We start from the raw sequence: 21,100 nt of genomic DNA, 5'->3' as shown, positions 1-21,100 counted from the left end.
ATATATATATATATATATGTATATATATATATATATATATATATATATATATATATATATATATATATATATATATATATATATATATATATATATATATATATTAATAAAGCAACACGTATCGATATTGCTTATACCAGCCTGAATTTCACTCGGTATCGGATTGGGAAGAAAGTCAGCTGTATTGTACGTCACGAATGACCACTTCCGCTACGCACGTCAGACACCTGGGTGTCAAGGAGGGGCGTTGCATCACCTGATAGGAGCTCGCCCCTTCTCACAAGACCTCCTCCGTTAGCGAGAAGACGCATTCAAACAAGGTAAGAATTTATAAACTTAATCTTTGGAGTTAGGCGTTGGTTTCCGTGTGGTAATGTGGGGGAAGACTTTTAACTTCTGTAAAAGTGACGTCAGTAACTCTTTGGGGGGGAGGGGGTCTACCTGCCCACCAGACTATGCGTCTATTAGGTTTGTTCTTCGTCATATGTGCCACAAATGTACAAAATTGTGCTACTTAAGTGGATTAAAATAATTTCAGAGTGGCTGGTTTAAAATTGTTTTTTTCATTCTCTTATGTGTCTGGGAAGAATAACAATGCCCAGGCTAATTAATTCAAAGCAGGACATGTTTATCTGTAACATGGTTGTCTTACAGCCTTATTATGTAGTTCTAATTTTACCTGTCTGTAACGATAAAGGATATTGTATTTATTGTATGGAATATTATATTTTAATTCAAATGACATGCTTTTTTTAGTTAGAATAAAATGAAATGTATTCATTTAGACATCCTCAGTGATGACAGATGACTCCTACATTGGTGTGATTTTAATTTTCAAGCTTTCAAGCCAAAGCAAAATAAAAGGAGAGATTGGTGCTCCTGTGCGCCCATTCATGTCCATGCTCGTCATGCATTCCACAGCTCAACCCTTCATGATCCTCCTCTTCTTTGCTCCCTCACTACCTGCCTCCCCCCACGCAGCTCATCCATCCCCCAGTGTATCATTGAATAATATGAAAGACATCTGCACTGCTGAGTCGTGTTGCATGGGTGCAGAATTTAAGTCAGGGCCACACGGACGAGGAAAGAAGGATCCTATTTTGAGTACAAAGTGATACAAATTAGTCCTGATGATGGGAAAAACAGTAGTTGTGCAAGAATGATGTAATATGTGGAAAATGTAACCGTCATAAGTATAAATTGGTATATCTACAGGACAAGAAAGTTCATATTGACACAATTATTTTACATTGCCAATTTTAAAGAGCAAATGTCAAGTTTAGATATCACATCACAATGCATTTTACTTAAAGGGGAACTGCACTTTTGGGGGAAATTTTGCCTATCATTCACAATCATTATGAAAGACTTGACGATGGATGGATTTGTGGGAATTTGTAAGCTGACTTTTGATCGAATGTATTAAATATGTAGAATGAATTAAATAGAATCAATCCATTTTCATGTCGTCTATATGATTGTGAACAACAGGCTAAATTTAAAAAAAAGTGTAGTTCCCCTTTAACCTGTGAAAACTTTATAACAATTTCCCTTGTGGGAACAATTTCCCTTGTGGATCAATAAAGTTAGTCTAAGTCTAAGTCTTTTTTTGTCTAAGTCAGGGGTGTTAAACTAATTTTAGACCGGGGTTCACGTGGAGAAAAATCTATTGCCAAGTGGGCCGGACTGGTAAAAACGATCACTTAAAAATAAGGATAACTTCAGATTGTTTTCTTTGTTTAAAAATAGAACAAGCACATTCTGAAAATGTTCAAATTGTAATGTTGTTGGGTTTTTTTTTTTACACTTAAATTGTTGCGGTTAATAGCATTCCACCTTTATTTGCCGTTATTTATATTTTCTAAATTAATTATGTGATAATGTTCATCAGTCAACTCCTTGGTGTTAATTTTCAATCTATCAAAATAAAAAAAAGAATAACAAAATCTAATTACAGGATGTTATTGATGTAGTTTGCTCATTTTTTTTGACTGGTGCACTAACATCATGTGGTTTATTTTTTTTTACATGTGTGGCATAATCTACAAAGATACAAATAATTGCTATTGTGACGTCTAGTATATTACATTTATTTCGGTCATTTTTATTCTTAGCAAACTCATCCCACGGGCCGCTTAAAACCTGTCCGTGTGCCTGACCCGGCCTGCGGGCCTTACATTTGACAACCATGGTCTAAGTCTAACAGCACATGTTAAAGAATACATCAAAAAATATAAGATGAAAAAATAACATAGAAACAAGTTGATTCTTAAGACATTCTTAAACATTGGGAAGGAATAAATATAATTTTTGATCGCTACTTTCATATTCTTCTTTATTAATGCAATTATTTTTGTATTGTCAAAAGCGTTATTACTCATAGTATTTAAAATATGTTGTAAAGTGGTGCTTTTTTACTTGTAAAATTACAGCCCATTTTTTAATGCTGTTTATTTCTAATATGGATGTTCAGGCAACACTGAACTTCCCAGCTGTTGCCTAACATTTATCAATGAAAGAAGAAATAACACGTAGTTAAATGGAATTTACATTTAGGATTTTTGTACACACACAGTATTATGCTGTGTATTTATTTTTTGATAGTTTGATTTCATTTTTATTTATTTGTAGTTAGTGTTTACTTGTTATTCTTATTTTAGAATATATTTTTATCTTCACGCTGTTCTACTGTCTTTGTATTCACTGTGCCAATCAGAGCCATGATCACGGCCGCTGAGTACGGGGAAACCTCATGGGAGCTGACGGTGCACGTGGACCAAAAAGAGGGCGACGAGTCCATGAGGTTTAAACTGCGGGTGAAGGGTGACCTGCACATTGGCGGCCTCATGCTCAAACTGGTGGAGAAGATCAGTACGTGTTATCTGAAAACCACTTTATGAGCCACTCATTTAAACTTCAGCGCTGTTTGTCAGGAGGCCACACCCTTGTTTGCCCTGAATTGCTACACACTGGAGTGCCATTGTTTCACCACAATGGCCCGTGTTGCCCCAGGGGAAAAAGTTCAGCCAGGTTCAAATTTGATATGTCAACATGGAGGCGCAAGTACACATGAGCAGGCTTGTTTGAAGAGTTGAAAATGACTTGTAGTCCTCACACAATGCATAATAATTTCAAGAACATTCATAAAGGAGACTTATATATGTATTAAATAAGTAGTATATGCAGTGATTGTACATACTTGATCTGATGTTTTGTTCAGAGGCTCCTCAGGACTGGTCAGATCATGCATTGTGGTGGGAGCAGAGGAACTGCTGGCTGCTGAGAACCCACTGGACCTTGGACAAATATGGAATTCAGGTAGTTTGCTGCATCATGAATGCCAAATGGACTATTTTTCCGCTCTGAAGGTACTTTGAAATATAACAACTGAAACTTTGTTTTTATTACTCACAATACCTCGAACATAACTTTGGAATTCATCAACTAACATAAAATGAACCCGCAAGGTCTGAACATTAGTTTCCTGTAAAATCAATAACCAACATTCTCCGCATGATGTCAGATGGTTGAAATATAGCTTAAAAAGATGTTTCATCCACATGCAGAAAAAAATCCAATTGTATGTTCCTTTTTATAACATGCTGGTATTTTTTGTGCTGATCTTCTGTTCTCTTAAGGGGGAATCTTGTCTATCATCCACAATCCTTATGTGAAACAAGCACATATGTTTTTCTTTTTTTTATGCATTCTAACTCATAAATAAATGCTAGCAAAATTTAGCTAACAACAGAGCCAGTAATATTATTTCTATTCCGCCAATAAAGCGCTGTAAAATACAACTTAAAAAAATCTATCAAAATTTTTTATACATGCGGTAGGGTTATACATGTAATGTAGTAACAGGCACATTTATAATAACACATATTTACCGTATTTTGGTCATTTTAAGCATTTGTCGACTCATTAATTTCACCAACACATCACAACGTTCGCTTTTTCCTGCAACTTGAACTATAAGTAATCATTGCAGACTTCATGTAAGATCAGAACTTTATATTTTTGAGCCATAATACAAAGAGAAAGAGCTACAAGATTTAGAAGCTTAGTGATAAGCAGAACCAGCAAGTAGCAGTATTGCTAAGCGCTAAACAAGAAATACAAAGTACGAACATAATAATACAATCACTTACTGAACAATGTCTGCTCTCACTTGGAGGCAGACTGATGGTATGTTCATATCTTCCCGTTTAGATGAAGAATTATTTATAATTGTCGCGCAGATACATTTTTTTTTTTTTAAGGTGGGCGCAAATGTCTGTCTTTTTGTCACGATAAAAAGTTGGCCAATGTCAAAGTTGACCAACTTCTCGGTTATTGGCCTAAACCTTCTATAATACAAGTGAGATGCATGATTTATAATGAAGTTTTATCAACTCAGATGCAAGGCCGCAGCTTACTAACTTAGTAAATTAGTAGCTGCAGTAGCTACTTACCTCTCTGTGATCACGGTGCCGCTTAAAGTAGTCCCTTAACATTAGGGATTATGATAACAAAATCGCTAATACTTGGTCAATATGCATATCACCATGAGCTTAATTTACTGAGTAATTGAGGCCACTAAGAGTCATAAAAAATCCCACTCCACTTTAACTTCAAGACAGCATAAGTCAGTTCCAGACAGTTGATTATAATAGGTTAGTGTTTTCACACCTACTGTTGTTCTCTGTTTCACTAATTTCAAAACAAAGATTTGTGTAGATCCATCCATCCATCCATTTTCTACCGCTTATTCCCTTTTTTTGGGGTGGCGGGGGGCGCTGGCGCCCATCTCAGCTACAATCTGGCGGAAGGTGGTTTACACCCTGGACAAGTCGCCACTTCATCGCAGGGCCAACACAGATAGACAGACAACATTCACACTCACATTCACACACTAGGGCAAATTTAGTGTTGCCAATCAACCTATCCCCAGGTGCATGTCTTTGGAAGTGGGAGGAAGCCGGAGTACCCGGAGAGAACTCACGCATTCACGGGGAGAACGTACAAACTCCACACAGAAAGATCTCAAGCCTGGGAGTGAACCCAGGACTGCAGGACCTTCGTATTGTGAGGCAGACGCACTAACCCCTCTACCACCGTGAAGCCCGATTTGAGTAGATACAGTATATCGGCCAATACTCAAGGCTAGTGCTTCAACAATTAATAATCTGAATAATAATTTGATTAGAAAAAAGCTTTGATTTATATTCTGTTGTTTTGATTAAATGTTTGAATTAATACAATAAAGTGTCTAGAACTTTATATATGTAGACATAGTTTCCACACAGCCACTGCAATAGAGTGAACATCAGTGGTGGTGTGTGGATGCCATGATCTTTTTCATTTTTATCAATGCACAAATGTTAAAAGTACAATTTCAATTTTGATGATGTGCATTTATTAGGAAAAAAATATGAAGTGTATGTCAAGCAGAAAAAATGGCTCTAATATCAATGAAAAATAATCCCCAAAATTTTTCTCAGGACACCCCAAGTTTTGACATATCAGCTAGTTTGAGTGATATTCTTGTTCTGTATGATCCATCCATCCATCCATTTCCTACCGCTTATGCCCTTTGGGGTCGCGGGGGGCGCTGTTGCCTATCTCAGCTACAATCGGGCGGAAGGCGGGGTACACCCTGGACGAGTCGCCACCTCATGATCATTAATGCAAAACAACACATCTGTCATGGTAATAAAGCAGGCTTTCCCTGCAGGCTGATGCAGACCTGCGCTACACCCCCCAACACAAATGCGTTCTGCTGCAACTGCCCAACATGAAAACCATCAAAATGATAGTCGGCTTCTCCTGCGTCGTCTTCAAGGCAGTTGCGGACATCTGTCAGACACTCAGTAAGTCACATCCTAAATTCACTACATGTGGTTAAGAATAAATTAATAAAGCACTCCTATCTCCATGTCAGACATCAGACGGTCAGAGGAACTGTCCCTCCTCAAGCCCCCAGACGATCATTCTAAAAAGAAGAAGAAGAAAGACAAGAATTCTCCATTAGAGGACATCTGGGACATTGATTTAGTCAGCGGGGGACCAGGGGGCTCAGGTGCTGTCAAAAATACATCAACATACACTCTTCTCCTCATAATTAGGTACACCTGCATAATTTAATGCAGTGTTTCTCAAACTTTTGTCACCATGTACCACCTCGGAAAACACTTGGCTCCCCAAGGAGATGCTCAAAGATAATGACCAACATTAAAGGCCTACTGAAACCGACTACTACCGACCACGCAGTCTGATGGTTTATATATCAATGATGAAATATTAACATTGCAACACATGCCAATATGGCCTTTTTAGTTTAATAAATTGCAATTTTAAATTTCCCGCAAAGTGTCCCATTGAAAATGTCGCGGAATACTGACGTGTACGTGGGACGTCACGGACTGTTAGGAAATATTAGCTTTGCGCACACACACAGCTAAAAGTCGTCTGCTTTAACGGCATAATTACACAGTATTTTGGACATCTGTGTTGCTGAATCTTTTGCAATTTGTTCAATTAATAATGGAGAAGTCAAAGTAGAAATATGGAGTTGGGAAGCTCTAGCCTTTAGCCACACAAACACACAGTGATTCTTTGTTTAAAATTCCCGGAGGTGAAACTTTACCATGAATCAGAGCGGTCAAGCGAACATGGATCCCGACCACATGTCAGCCAGCAGTTTTCGGTGAGAAAATTATGGTAAAAAGTCGCCACTTACCGGAGATCAGGTGAGCTTGTGCCGTCCGTACAGCTGCCTTCGACTTCCATCAGACACTGGCCTCGAGACACCCGTGGATACACCCTTCTGACTATCAGGTACTATTAAACTCACTAAAACACTAGCAACACAATAGAAAGATAAGGGATTTCCCAGAATAATCCTAGTAAATGAGTCTAAAAACATCTGAATCTGTCCCAATGCAATCAGGTTTTTTTTTTTTAACTAGATTTTTTTTTTTTTCTAGTCCGTCGCTAACAATATCCTCAAACACAAATCTTTCATCCTCGCTCAAATTAATGGGGAAATTTTAGTTTTCTCGGTCCGAATAGCTCTTTTTGTTGGAGGCTCCCATTAAAAACAATGTGAATATGTAAGGAGCCATCGACAGGTGACGTCATCGTCTGCGACTTCCGGTAAAGGCAGGGCTTTTTTGTTAGCGACCAAAAGTTGCGAACTTTATCGTGGATGTTCTCTACTAAATCCTTTCAGCAAAAATATGGCAATATCGCAAAATGATCAAGTATGACACATAGAATGGACCTGCTATCCCCGTTTAAATAAGAAAATCTCATTTCAGTAGGCCTTTAATAAACAGTAGCATAGCAGACCTAAATATGCATTAAAACAAGGCAGAGGTTTTATTTAACAAGTATATTTAATATTTTTGGTCACTGTAACATTACACACACATTGAACAGCAACACTGTGTTTAAACATTTGTATCAAGTGATTCTTTGGCGTACCACTAGTGGTACGTTTACCACAGATTGAGAATCACTGATCCAATGATATACAGTTAAAGTATTTAGCAGTTTAAAATGACTGTCCTACAATAGTGTATTGGAAGTGTTAGCTTTAATGTGGGAATTCAGACAGTTTAAAAGTGCTTGTAGTAAACCCTTGCTTTGTGTGTCTGTAACTTTATTGCTAATGAGCTGTGTTTGTCAATGGCTGTTTACTTCATCCACTTTTAACACTTTAATTCTGCATTTCTTTAACATAACAAATGCAATCTATCACATACAACAACGTAACATAAAAGACTGGGACAGGAAGATGCCAACGTTGGTGACGCTAGCATAGCTATGTCAGCCACGCACCGACACTCACATTTTAACAGCAACATCATGCTAGGTTAGCCTCTTCCCTGAATAAAAACATTTACTGCTACCACATCCATCACTCAGCTACTGACTAGTTGTAGAGCTCTGGACTTCAATTGAAGACGTGTAGCAAAGCCCAAGAAAGGATTTTTTATGTCAAGCATTTGAGTGCCTCTTTTCACAAATTCGGAGCAAACAAACAAATATACATTTTCTCATAAAAAGCGTTATTTGGCTGTTTTAGCATCAACAGGTCACTAATGCACATCAGGAACCCTCTAGGCATACATTCAAGCTGAGACAACCACTATCTTCCATCCATCCATCCATTTTCTACTGCTTGTCCCTTTTGGGGATGCGGGGGCTGGGGGTGCTGGAGCCTATCTCAGCTGCAGAAGGAAGGCAGGGTACACCCTGAAAAAGTCGCCACCTCTTCGCAGAAAACCAGTAACTTGCCATTTCAATGTCAACTTCTGTCATCTTCAATGTAGGCCCTATGTACAGCAAGACCATGACGGCCACATACGACCCCGAAAACGGCATGCCAGTGTCCGCCACAAGCCTTTGGTTCGGAGAGAACCCTCTCGCCGACTCCCAACCCAACTTGCCTCCTGCTGAGCTGGCCAAACTCTACCAGTCTCTGTCTTTGGTGGACAAAGCCATCAACAACGCCGGGTAAATATGTCACATGTTCTTTCTGCAGGCAGAGTTGACTTAGACTGAGACAAACTTTATAGATCCACAAGGGAAATTGTTGTATGTTAAGTCTGAGCATGTGATTTTGTTTGACAGCTGGCTGGACTCGTCTCGCTCCCTCATGGAGCAAGACGTTCAAGAAAATGACAAGCTGCTGCTGCGCTTCAAATACAACATCTTCTTTGACCTCAACCCTAAAGTAAGAAAGGTCTCAATGTGATGTAATACACCCAGTGTCTCGCCTTATTCCGTGTTTGATGCGTCTTCCAGTACGATGCTGTTAGGATAACGCAGCTGTACGAGCAGGGTCGCTGGTCCATCCTGCTGGAAGAGATAGAGTGCACTGAGGAGGAGATGCTGATGTTTGCTTCCCTGCAGGTGAGTATGAATCAGAGTAATTAGTCAGGTGTGTCTGTGTTTTTGTCCGTTTTGAGATGCATGTGTCATCACCGCGAGGTGGCACAGTGTTTGCATATCTTCAATTGGAATGAAGTGTATATGAGAGGAATATGCTGGGCACAAATGGAAACACGTCTTGCCTTTAATCAGCAAATTAATTAATCAGAAGTCATTATTTCCTCATCTTAGCATTTGGACAATTATATGCTTTCTAGTAGGCTCTGCATGGCATGCTTGAATGAGGTGGGTATGGAGGATCAGTGGCCCTTAACCTCACATACATATAATATATTTTTTAGAAATTATCCGGTTGCAGAATCTGCACCGGCTCAGGCATAATCTTAGCTGATTGGTAATGTTGCAATTTCCCATGCTAACAAAACAAGCATGTCTGATATAAAGCACTCAAATATAAGGCTCCACTTTTCAAAATGACCTAGCTTGATGTGCCATTGGATTTGCCATATATATGCTACGAATTAGCATGAGCGATTTTACATGGCAGTTTCAAAACTCCCAAATTTGGTAATCAAAGCATCTAAAATGGTAAAAAGGTAAATGGTTGGACTTGTATTGCGCTCTTCTACCCCTTTTTTAAGGAGCCCGAAGCGCTTTGACAGTATTTCCACATTCACCCATTCACACACACATTCACACACTGATAGTGGGAACTGCCATGCAAGGCGCTAACCAGGACCCATCAGGAACAACGGTGAAGTGTCTTGCTCAAGGACACAACGGACGTGACTAGGATGGTAGAAGGGGGGATAGAACCAGTAACCCTCATATTGCTGGCACGGCCACTCTCCCTACTTTGCCACGCCATCCCGTTATCTACGTAAGATGCATGTTAAAATCAACTAGCTGGTGTGTAATAATTACAATACAAATACTAGTAGAATTCTAATCTAAAATGCAAGACTGACACATTTAACTTAAGGACAAACACTACTTCCTGACCACGACAACAGCACCTGGATCCGTCCACTGCTTCTTGTAATTTTGCGAGAGTCAACACCGCCCTGTCAACCGGACAGCATTGTGTTTTATGAATAAATCGCATTAACATTCATATTTAGATGGCGGTCAATATTTATAATAAAAATAGATTTATAGTTATCAATGTAGCACAGTTATTGTAGTCATAGTGGAGAGGAAATAGAAAATAATATTTTAATAATAATTAAACTGAACTATTTTTGGAGTGCAGTAGTTAAATTATGTAGTGCATGTCATGTCATATGAAATGCCATTCATTTACATGATTTATATGACGTACAGTGATATGGTATTGCTGTTGAAGTCCTGACAAATGCCTCCCGCAAGATGGCAGGCAGCGTCACGTATAATCCAGTTCAGCTCTTGTATTTTGAGAAAAACTATTTCTAAACTTTTTTTAATCAAACTTGAATTTAATTTGATGTATCTTTAGAACCAAACTATGCGGAAAAAAGGTACATTACATTCTGCGCTGGTAGGGGTTAAAAATTACTTTACGGTAAAATGTCATATGAAAAGCCCTGTCATTCATTAATTTTGCAATCATTTTGCATTCGCTTTTTTGCATCTAACGGGGCCCCCACCTCTACACCCTCGACTGTGTTGGATCCATTATGGATCGAACTTTCATAGTATCATGTTAGACCCGCTCGACATCCATTGCTTTCCTCCTCTCCAAGGTTCTCATAGTCATCATTGTCACCGACGTCCCACTGGGTCATTATTGTCACCGATGTCCCACTGGGTGTGAGTTTTCCTTGCCCTTATGTGGGCCTACCGAGGATGTCGTAGTGGTTTGTGCAGCCCTTTGAGACACCAGTGATTTAGGGCTATATAAGTAAACATTGATTGATTGATTGATTGACATAGCGCGTGATTTGCGTATAGAGGGAGAGGCACCCCTGATTTAGCCAATCCGTGAGGCGTCTCGTGTATATGTCTATGAAGTAGTCCAGAATCATGTATAGTGAGGGTATAGCCAACCTGTTTCAGGCGATCTCAGTGATTGGTCAAAAGGCACTCACGGGACTACAAGGCGCCATCATTGCTACCAACTTTCAGCTGATGCAATGTGTTTGCGGCACTTCCCCGTCAGTTTTTCGATGTGTGAAAATGCCCTGTTGTGCAGCATGGGGCTGCTCCACCCTTGAGAATTCACATAAAAAGTACAGAAAATTGGTACCATTGAGTATCGATTCTCAGGTATCGGTAATTGGTACTGTATTGGTTCGAATGTGAAAGGTACCCATTCCTAGTCTTGTGTTTCACTGGTAGTAATGTAGAATAGTACAAATAAGTAATCAAATTAGTTTTACGTCTTCTTTGTAATGTATTTTTTCTGTTATATAATTATTACTTAAATTTAGCGGCATGGTGACCATCAGACTTCAAGACAAATGACAGTTTTGTCATTCACTAGCGTCAGTGTGTGTTCATGTCTAGCTTAGACAGCAGTTCTTGACGACAACTACGGTTCCTTGAGACTTACTTTATAGCATTTGGCTGTAACAGCAGAAAGGTCAATTGCTACTAAAAGGGTTTACCTGGAGACCGCCACATACTGCATCCTCAGCACTGTAAAATTGATGACACTATAAAAATCAGACTTTCTCAACGACTGTACAGTACTGTAGTACACACTAACATTTCTCATTGTTCTGAAAGAGAGTGGATCGATTAGAAAAATGCTGACTGCGGATCGGTATGCAGTATGTTTATCCTTGATAATATGTTTCATGCTGGCGAACAGGACATTCACGTGAAGATCAGTTAGGGCTTGAGTAAAATCCCTCAGGTAAATAAAAGAAGAAAAAGGAGTTGATAGCAGGCAGTGGAAGGTTGAAGAATTAATACATTCTGGAATTATTTGAGATTTTAAAAGTAAAGGAAAAGCAAAAGGTACGTTAGTGTATGTTAGTAATCCGTTCCAAAAGGTCAGACAAAGACAGAATCCTACAAACACATTTTTTTCTCATAAGAAATAATGTAAATCCCTGATACAGGTACTAATTTTACTGTTTTGGTGTGTGTTCATTAACTTCATATGGTTCTAAATATATATATATATATATATATATATATATATATATATATATATATATATATATATATATATATATATATATATATATATATAATTTGTATTTATCTTTTTAATTTAACATTTAATAGTGAGCTGAGATCTGTACTTTCCAGTTGTTTTATCATGTTTCGTCACACTTGATTCGCAATTGTATGCATTTGTTTCAGTTTGTCCTATGTGTGTTGCTGACTCTTTTGTTGAGTCTTACAAAGTATTAAACTGTCAGTACTGAACTTATTAGACACAAGCTGTTTGATTGTAACGTGCATCGTAGTACAAAATTGGAGGTGTTGAAATCACCTTGTAAAAAAAACGAATGCTAATCAGTAGCATGTTTATGGCATATTTAATGTAAATTAACATCAAGCTCGCACATTTTGAAAAGTGGATGGGGCCCTGCTTTTGAGCACTTTCTATCTGGAATGCGTGCTTTGTTGACATGGAAAATCGTAACATTACCAAGAGGAAGTCTGCAACGAATATCCCTGTTAGCCCACCGAGTGCTTGAGCAGGTGACCAGTCTGCAACCAGAAGTGAGGTTATGAATAACAAAGGTATCAAAATATTGCACCAGTTTGATTTTACGCGAATTGGTACCCCAAATTCAGTTTGTACCAATTTCGTACCCATTACAAAACCCACATACCCTTTTTCCTTGAATACAATACTTGTTCTCACTTTCTTTATCGAAGTGCTGTCACTTATTTTACAGACCATCCATCCATCTTCTTCCGCTTATCCAATGTCAGGTCGTGGGGGCAGCAGTCTAAGCAGGGAACCCCAGACTTCCCTCTCCCTAACCACAATCCGTCCAGCTCATCCAGGGGGATCCCGAGGTGTTCATAGGCCAGCCGGGAGACATAGTCTTCCCAACGTGTCCTCGGTCTTCCTCATGGCCTCCTACTGGTTGGCCGTGCCCAAAACACCTCCCTAGGGAGGCGTTTGGGTAGCATCCTGACAAGATGCTTGAACCACCTCATCTGACTCCTGTGGAGGGGCAGTGGCTTTAGTTTGAGCTCCTCCTGTAATGACAGAGCTTCTCACCCTATCTCTAAGGGAGAGCCCCGCCACCCGGCGGAGGAAACTAATTTTGGTCTCTTGTACCCGTGATCTCGTCCTTTCGGTCATAACCCAAAGCTCATGACCATAGGTAACAAAGGGAACGTAGATCGACCGGTAATTTGAGAGCTTTTCCTTCCGGCTCAGCTCCTTCTTCGCCACAACGAATCAATATTTTACAGTCGCACTACATAAAAATTTCACAGAGACTGAGTCACCATTGGATTCTTTTTTTATTTGGGCATTTTATACTGCAGAGTCATACACAGGTAAATAGGCTAATTTGTTACGTGCAAAATTTGTCCGTATGATAACCAAGACTGTATGAAAAATATCATAATAAATTAGAAAAGTAGGACAAACAAAAACCGAGGTACCACTGCAGGAATAATCAGTTCCAGGGTCAACTGCAGCCATCATAACACCTGTATGGACTGTACAAGCAGCATTTTTAAAATTTGCTTTCTCTCATCTTTCCAGTATCACATCTGTAAACTAACCATGACCAGTGAACCGCTGGACCACTCCAACGAGCCAGAAATAGACGAAGTAGAAGCCGCCCTCTCCAACCTGGAGGTGACGCTGGAAGGCGGACACACGGACAGAATCCTGGTAGACATATTTCACCACACACAGTGACTATCCTTTCAAATATTTTTAGTTGTTCTCATTGGCGCTTTGAGTGTAGGAAAAAACAGCTGGTTTTGCCCAAGAGGTTATTGGTACACGTTTATTGATTGCATGTCTTGACATGGCTTTGCTTCAAGAGGATATAGCATAATTCACAGTTGTTTGTTCCACCTCCAGGAAGACATTACAGACATTCCAGAACTGGCAGATTCTTTGCGGCTTTTTAGGTAAATCCACCTGGATTCTGTATGCTGCGCCTGTTGCTGTTAGTCGTTTACCACTGATCAAACTACTTTACAATTCAAGAGCCATTCCACAGAATCGGTGACATTTGCATCCGTAGGAAATAAAATGTATAAATGCTTGATAAAAGTGTACTTTTTAAAATAAATTTTTATGAAGAAAAGTGTTAGGCACATTGATGTGATCACATGTTTTAAGGGGAACTGCACTTTTTTTGGGGAATGTTGGCTATCATTCACAATCATTATAGAAGACATGAAAATGGATGTAATTTTTTTAATGCATTCTGAATATTAAATAAATGCGATCAAAAGTCTGCTTACAATGGAGCCTATGGGAGCCATTCAATCCCTCTGAAAAATTTGAAATATCCCAAGGGTCACATGGTACACAGGATGATGGATTATTTAAATCCCCAGGAGGCTATAGGAAGGCCTAAAGTATTTAAAGTTGCAGCAAAGTCCTGTTACTGTGTCAAAATAATTTGTGTTAATGATTTTTATTTTTAAGTATAGTATTTTGTTGGTCACTTCAATGTGCTTATTGTCAACATTCTATTAGCATAAATGCCATGTAGCCATATTTCATATATAGTTTGTAATTGTATGCTAAAATTTACTTTTGCTAATTAAATAAATCATCTTCATCCTCAGAACTTTGTAAGAAAAGGAAATAAAGTAATTATTCTTAAGTAGTTTAAAATGTGTTTTGTTTAGATTTAGAGTTGAAAAAGATAGATAAATAGGTAGTACTTTATTGATTCCTTCAGTAGAGTTCCCTAAGGAAAATTAAAAAAGGACAGATTATTAATATTATATTATATTAATATTATCATTATTTTGAGAATGTTACAGGGCAAGCAAATGGCAGCGTTTTGGTGGAAAGGCGTCGAAACCTTTTTTTAAAAGTAGTAGTGCAAACAATTCACAGGATTTAATTGCTAATGCCTGAATGTAACATTTTTTGCATTTTAGTTATTGTGTGTCTCTTATCTCAGACCAAGAAGACTGACGCTCCGGCCTTATAAAGAGTACTGGTTTGTATTCAAGGACACCACCATCTCCTACTACAAGAACAAGGAGGCCGCCAGTGGAGAACCCATTGAGCAGTTTCATCTTCGAGGTTAGAGACAAGAAATTATCAGTAAAGGAAATAATGCATCTGTGTGTATGTACAGTGCAGTATATGTAAGTCTGTATATTATCCTGGTTTTTGTCTGACAGGCTGCGAGATCGTGCCTGACGTCAATGTCACAGACAAAAAGTTCGGTATCAAGCTGCTCCTCCCAGTGGCCGACGGCATGAACGAGGTGTACATCCGCTGTGACACCGTAAGTCCTTTGGGGCGTAAAATTTGAGATTAAATCATATTTCAGAAACTAGTTGTCAATAAAAACATTTTTTTATGCTGTATCTATAAAAATATCCAATTTATGATTAATAATTTATACTTTCATTCAAATCTAACAACGTTAAACAAGGGTTTTCTGTAATGTATTATTATCTGCTCTGATAGATGTCGTTCCCCTATTAATCTTGGGGGGTGTCATCCACTTGTATAATTGCCTCACTCTGAATAGATGTTTTTTTTACTTCTTACTACAATTGTGTTATGTGTTTTACAGTAGACAACAACACACACCACCTGCACAGGCAAAATGGCATATAAAGCTCAAGTTGAAATAAAAGTGCAGCATGGAACATGACAGTATAAAAAGGGAATTTAATGTTATAATTGTTTTAATTATTACTTAAATTCCGTATTATTTGTGGAAAAATGCTGCATGTATATCATATTCAAAATTAACTTCATACAGTGAATTTAGGCATTTTTTTGTCTGTGCCCTAAGATACGTGTACGCACCACTGCGTGTCAGTTATGACTTTGATACTACCTCTAAAGACAGAATATTTGTTATATCTATAAAATGTGTTCTGTCATTCCTTGTTGATGCTGCTTTTACGGAACTCCAATCTAGAAAATTTATTAAAACGACCCTGTTCCGGCCTTCACTTGCATACAAGCAGCATCCAGCCTCTGTTAAGGCTCAAATGCTGCCTCAGAAGGCTGAATATGCGCAGTGCGACTTTTTCTGTGTCAGAGTCCTGTATATGGAAAAGCGACCTGGAAAAAGGTGGATCGTGGTAGTCCTAAAGAAAAGCTTGGTACTCTCTGCAGTTAAGCAAATGGATGTGTTAAATACTTGTGTTCAAGCATTTGGGCCACCTGCAGATGTTGTCTTTGAGTTCAAACTAGAGGTGTATGATACTAATATTGCATCCCTGTTTATTGTCTGATACCAATATTGGTCCAATACAATATCAGCACAAATAATGCAGACACGTTTATTACTGGATACTTTCCACTACGCTTCTGCCTTGGAGACTGTATGTGTAAGTAATATGCAACTATAATTATTTTAACTTTTTTATATTGACAAATGTCATTATTTTAGGCAGCAATATTGTTCAATTAAGATCACTTATTATGTATGTTTAGCTTGTGTGTAGCTGCTAGCTCCTAGTAGCCAAAGCCTACCATGTTTACCTTTTGTAAATGACTTGACTAATATAAAGTTAAAGTAAAGTACAAATGATTGTCACACACGCACTAGGTTTGGTGAAATTTGTCCTCTGCATTTGACCCATCCCCTTGATGACCCCCTGGGAGGTGAGGGGAGCAGTGGGCAGCAGCGGTGCTGCGCCCGGGAATCATCTATGGTGATTAACAAGAAAAGACCAAACTTGTGTGTTATTGAAGGAAAGTGGTTGTCCAGCTTTGCACAAGTGAGCACACTGCAAGCCAATATAATCCGTTTTTTTGCAGATATCCAACCAATATCCGATATTAATATCATGTCGGGACACTTCTACTGGTTAGTAGCATTTATATGGTATATCCAATGTAAATTAGCATAGAGGTAGTGTATTGGTTATAAATAAATGTTTTAATGGTGGAAGGTCACATGAAAGTTCTTAGATAGCTCATGTAAGGTACATTGACATACTTTATTTCTGTATGTTCTATTTTTCAGTGTTTTGAAGTCTCTTAGAAGCTCTCATGACAACATGTTACCTGTCTGCTCAATTAGCAAGAAGAAACGTTCGGAGGGTCAGAACAGACTTTTTGTATCGTAGTTTTTGTATTGGACATTTTAGATGAAGGCCGCTATAATCTGATACCTGATTTTATCAGAAACCGTTATTGGATTTGTACACCCTTAGTCAAAACATGTAATTTCCAGAACAATTTTAACCTTTAAAATGAATGTGTGGCATTGCAGGAGACGCAGTACGCCAAGTGGAAAGCGGCATGCATCCTGGCCTCCAAAGGCAAGACAATGGCCTACAGTTCGTACAAGTCAGAGGTAAGGAACATCCAGTCTTTTCTGCAAATGAAGAGCCTGGCGCCGCCTCCTGGCCAGGCAGCCCCTGACCTTGACGCCATGAAGATGAACGCAGAGTGCTTTGTCTCGCCGCGCTACGCCAAGAAGCACAAGACCAAACAGGTTGGCAAAAGCCACTCAATGTCATGTCATTATTGTCATTGTAACACCCACGTGTAACTGTTATGTCAAGCTAACCGCGCGTATCCTGGAGGCCCATCAGAACATAGAGCGGCTCTCTCTCATGGAGGCCAAGATGCGTTTTATCCAGGCCTGGCAGTCGCTGCCAGAGTTTGGCATCAACTACTACATTGTCAGGTAGGTTGCGACACAACACGCTTTACTGAACATGACATCACTTCAGGATGTACTTTCTGAAATATGTGCCAGGTTCAAGGGGAGCAAGAAGGATGAGATCCTCGGCATCTCATACAATCGCCTGATCCGTTTTGACATGTCCACTGGCCTGCCCATCACCACGTGGAGGTTCGCCAACATGAAGCAGTGGAACGTCAACTGGGAGATAAAACAAGTGAGTGATGAAATGTTCACAGTAAACAACAATGAAGCCATAAGTGTCGCTTATGGGCCATTTTCTGCTCGGAGGTCTTTTTTTTTTTTATTGTCCCTTTGCAACATGTTATATTGAATGTATTTAGCGTATATGTAATTCATTAACAGTGATTATTGATTGAATAGTTATTAGATCTTACAGTAATGTGCTTTACAGTTATAAAACAGCAATGTGAATGCTTTGTTCAAATATCTTAGCTGCGTTGACCCACATGGGATTAGTTTCAGCATCTTTCACGTACAAAATTCATCAAAGTGCGTCCCACATCTGCGATGTTCCCTTTAATTTTTTTGTGCGGGTGAGCATTCAGCAAACCACGTGTGAGCAACATCAGAGGTGCACAATGTGGCCACAAAAGCAGCACACTCGTCCCAAACCTGAATAATTACAAGTTACCGTATTTTTCGGATAATAAGGCGCTCCGGAGTATACGTCGCACCGGCCGAAAATGCATAACTAAAGAAGGAAAAAAACATACCTACGTCGCACTGGAGTATAAGTCGCATTTTTGGGGTACATTTATTTGATAAAATCCAACACCAGGAATAGACCTTTGAAAAGCAATTTAAAATAAATAAAGAATAGTGAACAACAGGCTGAGTGTACGTTATATGACGCATTATTAATAACCATCTGAGAAGGTGCCTGGTATGTTAACATAACATATTATGGTAAGAGCCATTCAAATAACTATAACATATAGAACATGCTACACGTTTACCAAACAATCCGTCACTCCTAATCGATAAATCCGATGAAATCTTCTTTCTCGATGTCGCTTCTAAACAACTCTGTCAACTCCAAAGGTATGCGCAGCTTCTTCTTGTCGTTTTCTGCTGCATATTTCACTACATCCAGCTTGTAATCTGCAGTACATGATTTCCTTTTCGGTACCATTTTTGTTCAGCCCTTCTCAGTTGTTATAAGTTACCCCCAACGATGAAATAATCCATTTTAATAGCTACGGCAGTAGCATATAGCATATAGCAGTTTGCATTCCATGACCCACAATGCACTTCTGCCATGACCCTCCCCCGCTGATTTCTTATTGGTCGACGTGTGTGTGACATTTGCTGACGTGCGTGTGACGATTGCTGACATTTTCTTCGTCTCTTCCGCGAATGAGATAAATAATATTATTTGATATTTTACGGTAATGTGTTAATAATTTCACACATAAATCGCTCCGGAGTATATGTCGCGCCCCCGGCCAAACTATGAAAAAAACTGTGACTTATTGTCCGAAAAATACGGTAAATGTCTTATTATTATAATCAATTGACAGCAGTCATTTCCATTAGATATTTTTTCTGCTATAGGTGATTTTGCCTATTAACAATGAAAACAACAAAATAATTTAGATTTCAAGAGCTATTTACTAGTATTGTGTGTGTGGGTGGGAGTCCTGCTTTGGAAATAATCAGTACCCCTTTCAAAGATCACATTTAGGCTCAATTAAAATCCTCCCTCCTCTCCCTACCCTCTTCTACATCACACTGCCCCTTGGCTCTTGCATGTAGTACCATGGCAAAGTAGGGGCGTACGGACGTCAATCGAGTCTTGTTACGTCATCAACCCTCGCCGTTTGCCAGCAGTGACATAAGGCAGATGCGACAAATCTTTGTTTACTTTCTAGAGGTTGTCACTCGCGATGTTCGGCTCTGTTTGTGCTCTTTTTAATTTATTTTGCCTGTTTTTTTTAAGAAGAAGACCGTTTTGAAGACAACGTTTTTGGCTTAATATGCAAGTGCTGGTTGATCAGCTTGCGGTATGTAATAGGTGTTTCATCGTGTATTTGTGTCTAACGCCAATATTTTTGTGCAGTGGCAAAGGTTTGAAGTCGGACTAAACCAACAGTGTCATTATTATAAAAATTAATTAATTGTGCTTATTACTTTCATTTGTACACTTCTTTGGGTTTCTGGTCTGCCTTCATTTTCCTCACACTGGATAGTGTAAGGAGGGCTGCAAGCTCACTTCACTGTGAGGTAGGTACTTTGCCCTTCCCCCTTACCTGGTGGATGGCTGGAACACCTCTTGATTGACGTAAACGTGCAAAACCAAGGAGGGAGCTCAAAAACAAGGGTGGTGGAGGGTTTATTTGGATTGTGCCTTAGGTTTCTGTAAAACATTTACATGTTCTGCAATGAAATGTTTGCTGAAGTACTAGCAAGGAAAATAGTGCATGTTCCTGTAAGTTTCTGTTTCAGTTTTGCTCAATAAAGTGATGGTGGACTGCCTGTCCTCTTTGAAGCGCCTCGACGGACGTTAGAATAATTGAAGAGTGTTGGCAAACATTATTTTATCTTTTATGGCCACTTATTGTCACATGTCACTAGCATTGTTTCATTGCAAAATTGTACAGGATAAATAATGTGTTTATTGTTATTAGATTTTATTTTGAACATCTGTAAGCAGAGGACCCGTTAGCATGTGCAGGATCTTACATTAGAGGGAACTTTGGATTTCAGTATGTATGGACCTCTGAGGTTGTGTGTGATTGCAGGTGACCATAGAGTTTGACCAGAACGTTACGATAGCGTTCTGTTGTCTAAGTTGCGACTGCAAAGTGGTGCACGAGTTCATCGGAGGCTACATCTTCCTATCGACACGCTCCAAAGACCAGAACGAGACGCTAGATGAAGAACTGTTCCACAAACTGACTGGAGGCCAAGAATAAGAAAGACAACATTCTGTTCTTTTATGTAGTTTTTTAATCATCCAAATATGGACCAGGAAACAACACGATGTATGATATTGAAGTATTTTTGTATCGCACATAGGGATAAAGTCAACAAAACAGCAGTGTCATGAATTGTTATTTATCTAATTCAAGAATTTAATGTACACTCAAAAGCCATTGTTCCATCCATCCATCCATCCATCCATTTCTACCGCTTACTCCCTTTTTTTGGGGGGGGGTCGCTGGCGCCTATCTCAGCTACAACCGGACGGAAGGCGGCGTACACCCTGGACAAGTCGCCACCTAATCGCAAGGCCAACACAGATAGACTTACAACATTCACACTCACATTCACACACTAGGGCCAATTTAGTGTTGCCAATCAACCTATCCCCAGGTGCATGTCTTTGGAAGTGGGAGGAAGCCGGAGTACCCGGAGGGAACCAACACATTCCCGGGGAGAACATCCAAACTCCACACAGAAAGATCCCGAGCCTGTGATTGAACCCAGGACTGCAGGGC

General features: G+C 39.3%; 1 protein-coding gene across 2 annotated transcripts; it reads left to right on the top strand.

Moving 5' to 3' along the window:
• Positions 1 to 223: 223 nt before the first annotated feature.
• Positions 224 to 20,700, top strand: fermt1 (FERM domain containing kindlin 1). Of its 2 annotated transcripts, none has more exons than XM_061901025.1 (16): positions 224 to 320; positions 2,717 to 2,871; positions 3,221 to 3,318; positions 5,717 to 5,852; positions 5,924 to 6,061; positions 8,319 to 8,502; positions 8,620 to 8,722; positions 8,794 to 8,901; positions 13,544 to 13,675; positions 13,871 to 13,920; positions 14,934 to 15,058; positions 15,160 to 15,266; positions 17,220 to 17,444; positions 17,515 to 17,639; positions 17,712 to 17,853; positions 20,402 to 20,700. In XM_061901025.1, exons 2-16 carry the CDS (start codon positions 2,721 to 2,723, stop codon positions 20,573 to 20,575), a joined length of 1,998 nt encoding a protein of 665 aa, XP_061757009.1. In that variant the 5' UTR covers positions 224 to 320; positions 2,717 to 2,720; the 3' UTR covers positions 20,576 to 20,700. The 2 variants fall into 2 exon arrangements, with proteins under 2 accessions (XP_061757009.1, XP_061757008.1); XM_061901024.1 differs by lacking the exon at positions 224 to 320 and adding an exon at positions 346 to 468.
• The last annotated feature ends 400 nt before the right edge of the window (positions 20,701 to 21,100 follow it).

Source organism: Nerophis ophidion, linkage group LG05, assembly GCF_033978795.1.
Source record: "Nerophis ophidion isolate RoL-2023_Sa linkage group LG05, RoL_Noph_v1.0, whole genome shotgun sequence".
NCBI lineage: Eukaryota > Metazoa > Chordata > Actinopteri > Syngnathiformes > Syngnathidae > Nerophis > Nerophis ophidion.
This window is presented reverse-complemented; position numbering and strand designations above follow the sequence as displayed.

Bases quoted from the DNA above. Each gene is read 5' to 3' on its own strand.
- fermt1 (XM_061901024.1), top strand. From the start codon at position 374: ATGTGGGGGAAGACTTTTAACTTCTGTAAAAGTGACGTCAGTAACTCT. The intron at 8,503-8,619 runs GTAAATATGTCA...TTTGTTTGACAG, and splicing joins AAAGCCATCAACAACGCCGG to CTGGCTGGACTCGTCTCGCT. The intron at 13,676-13,870 runs GTAGACATATTT...TTCCACCTCCAG, and splicing joins GACACACGGACAGAATCCTG to GAAGACATTACAGACATTCC.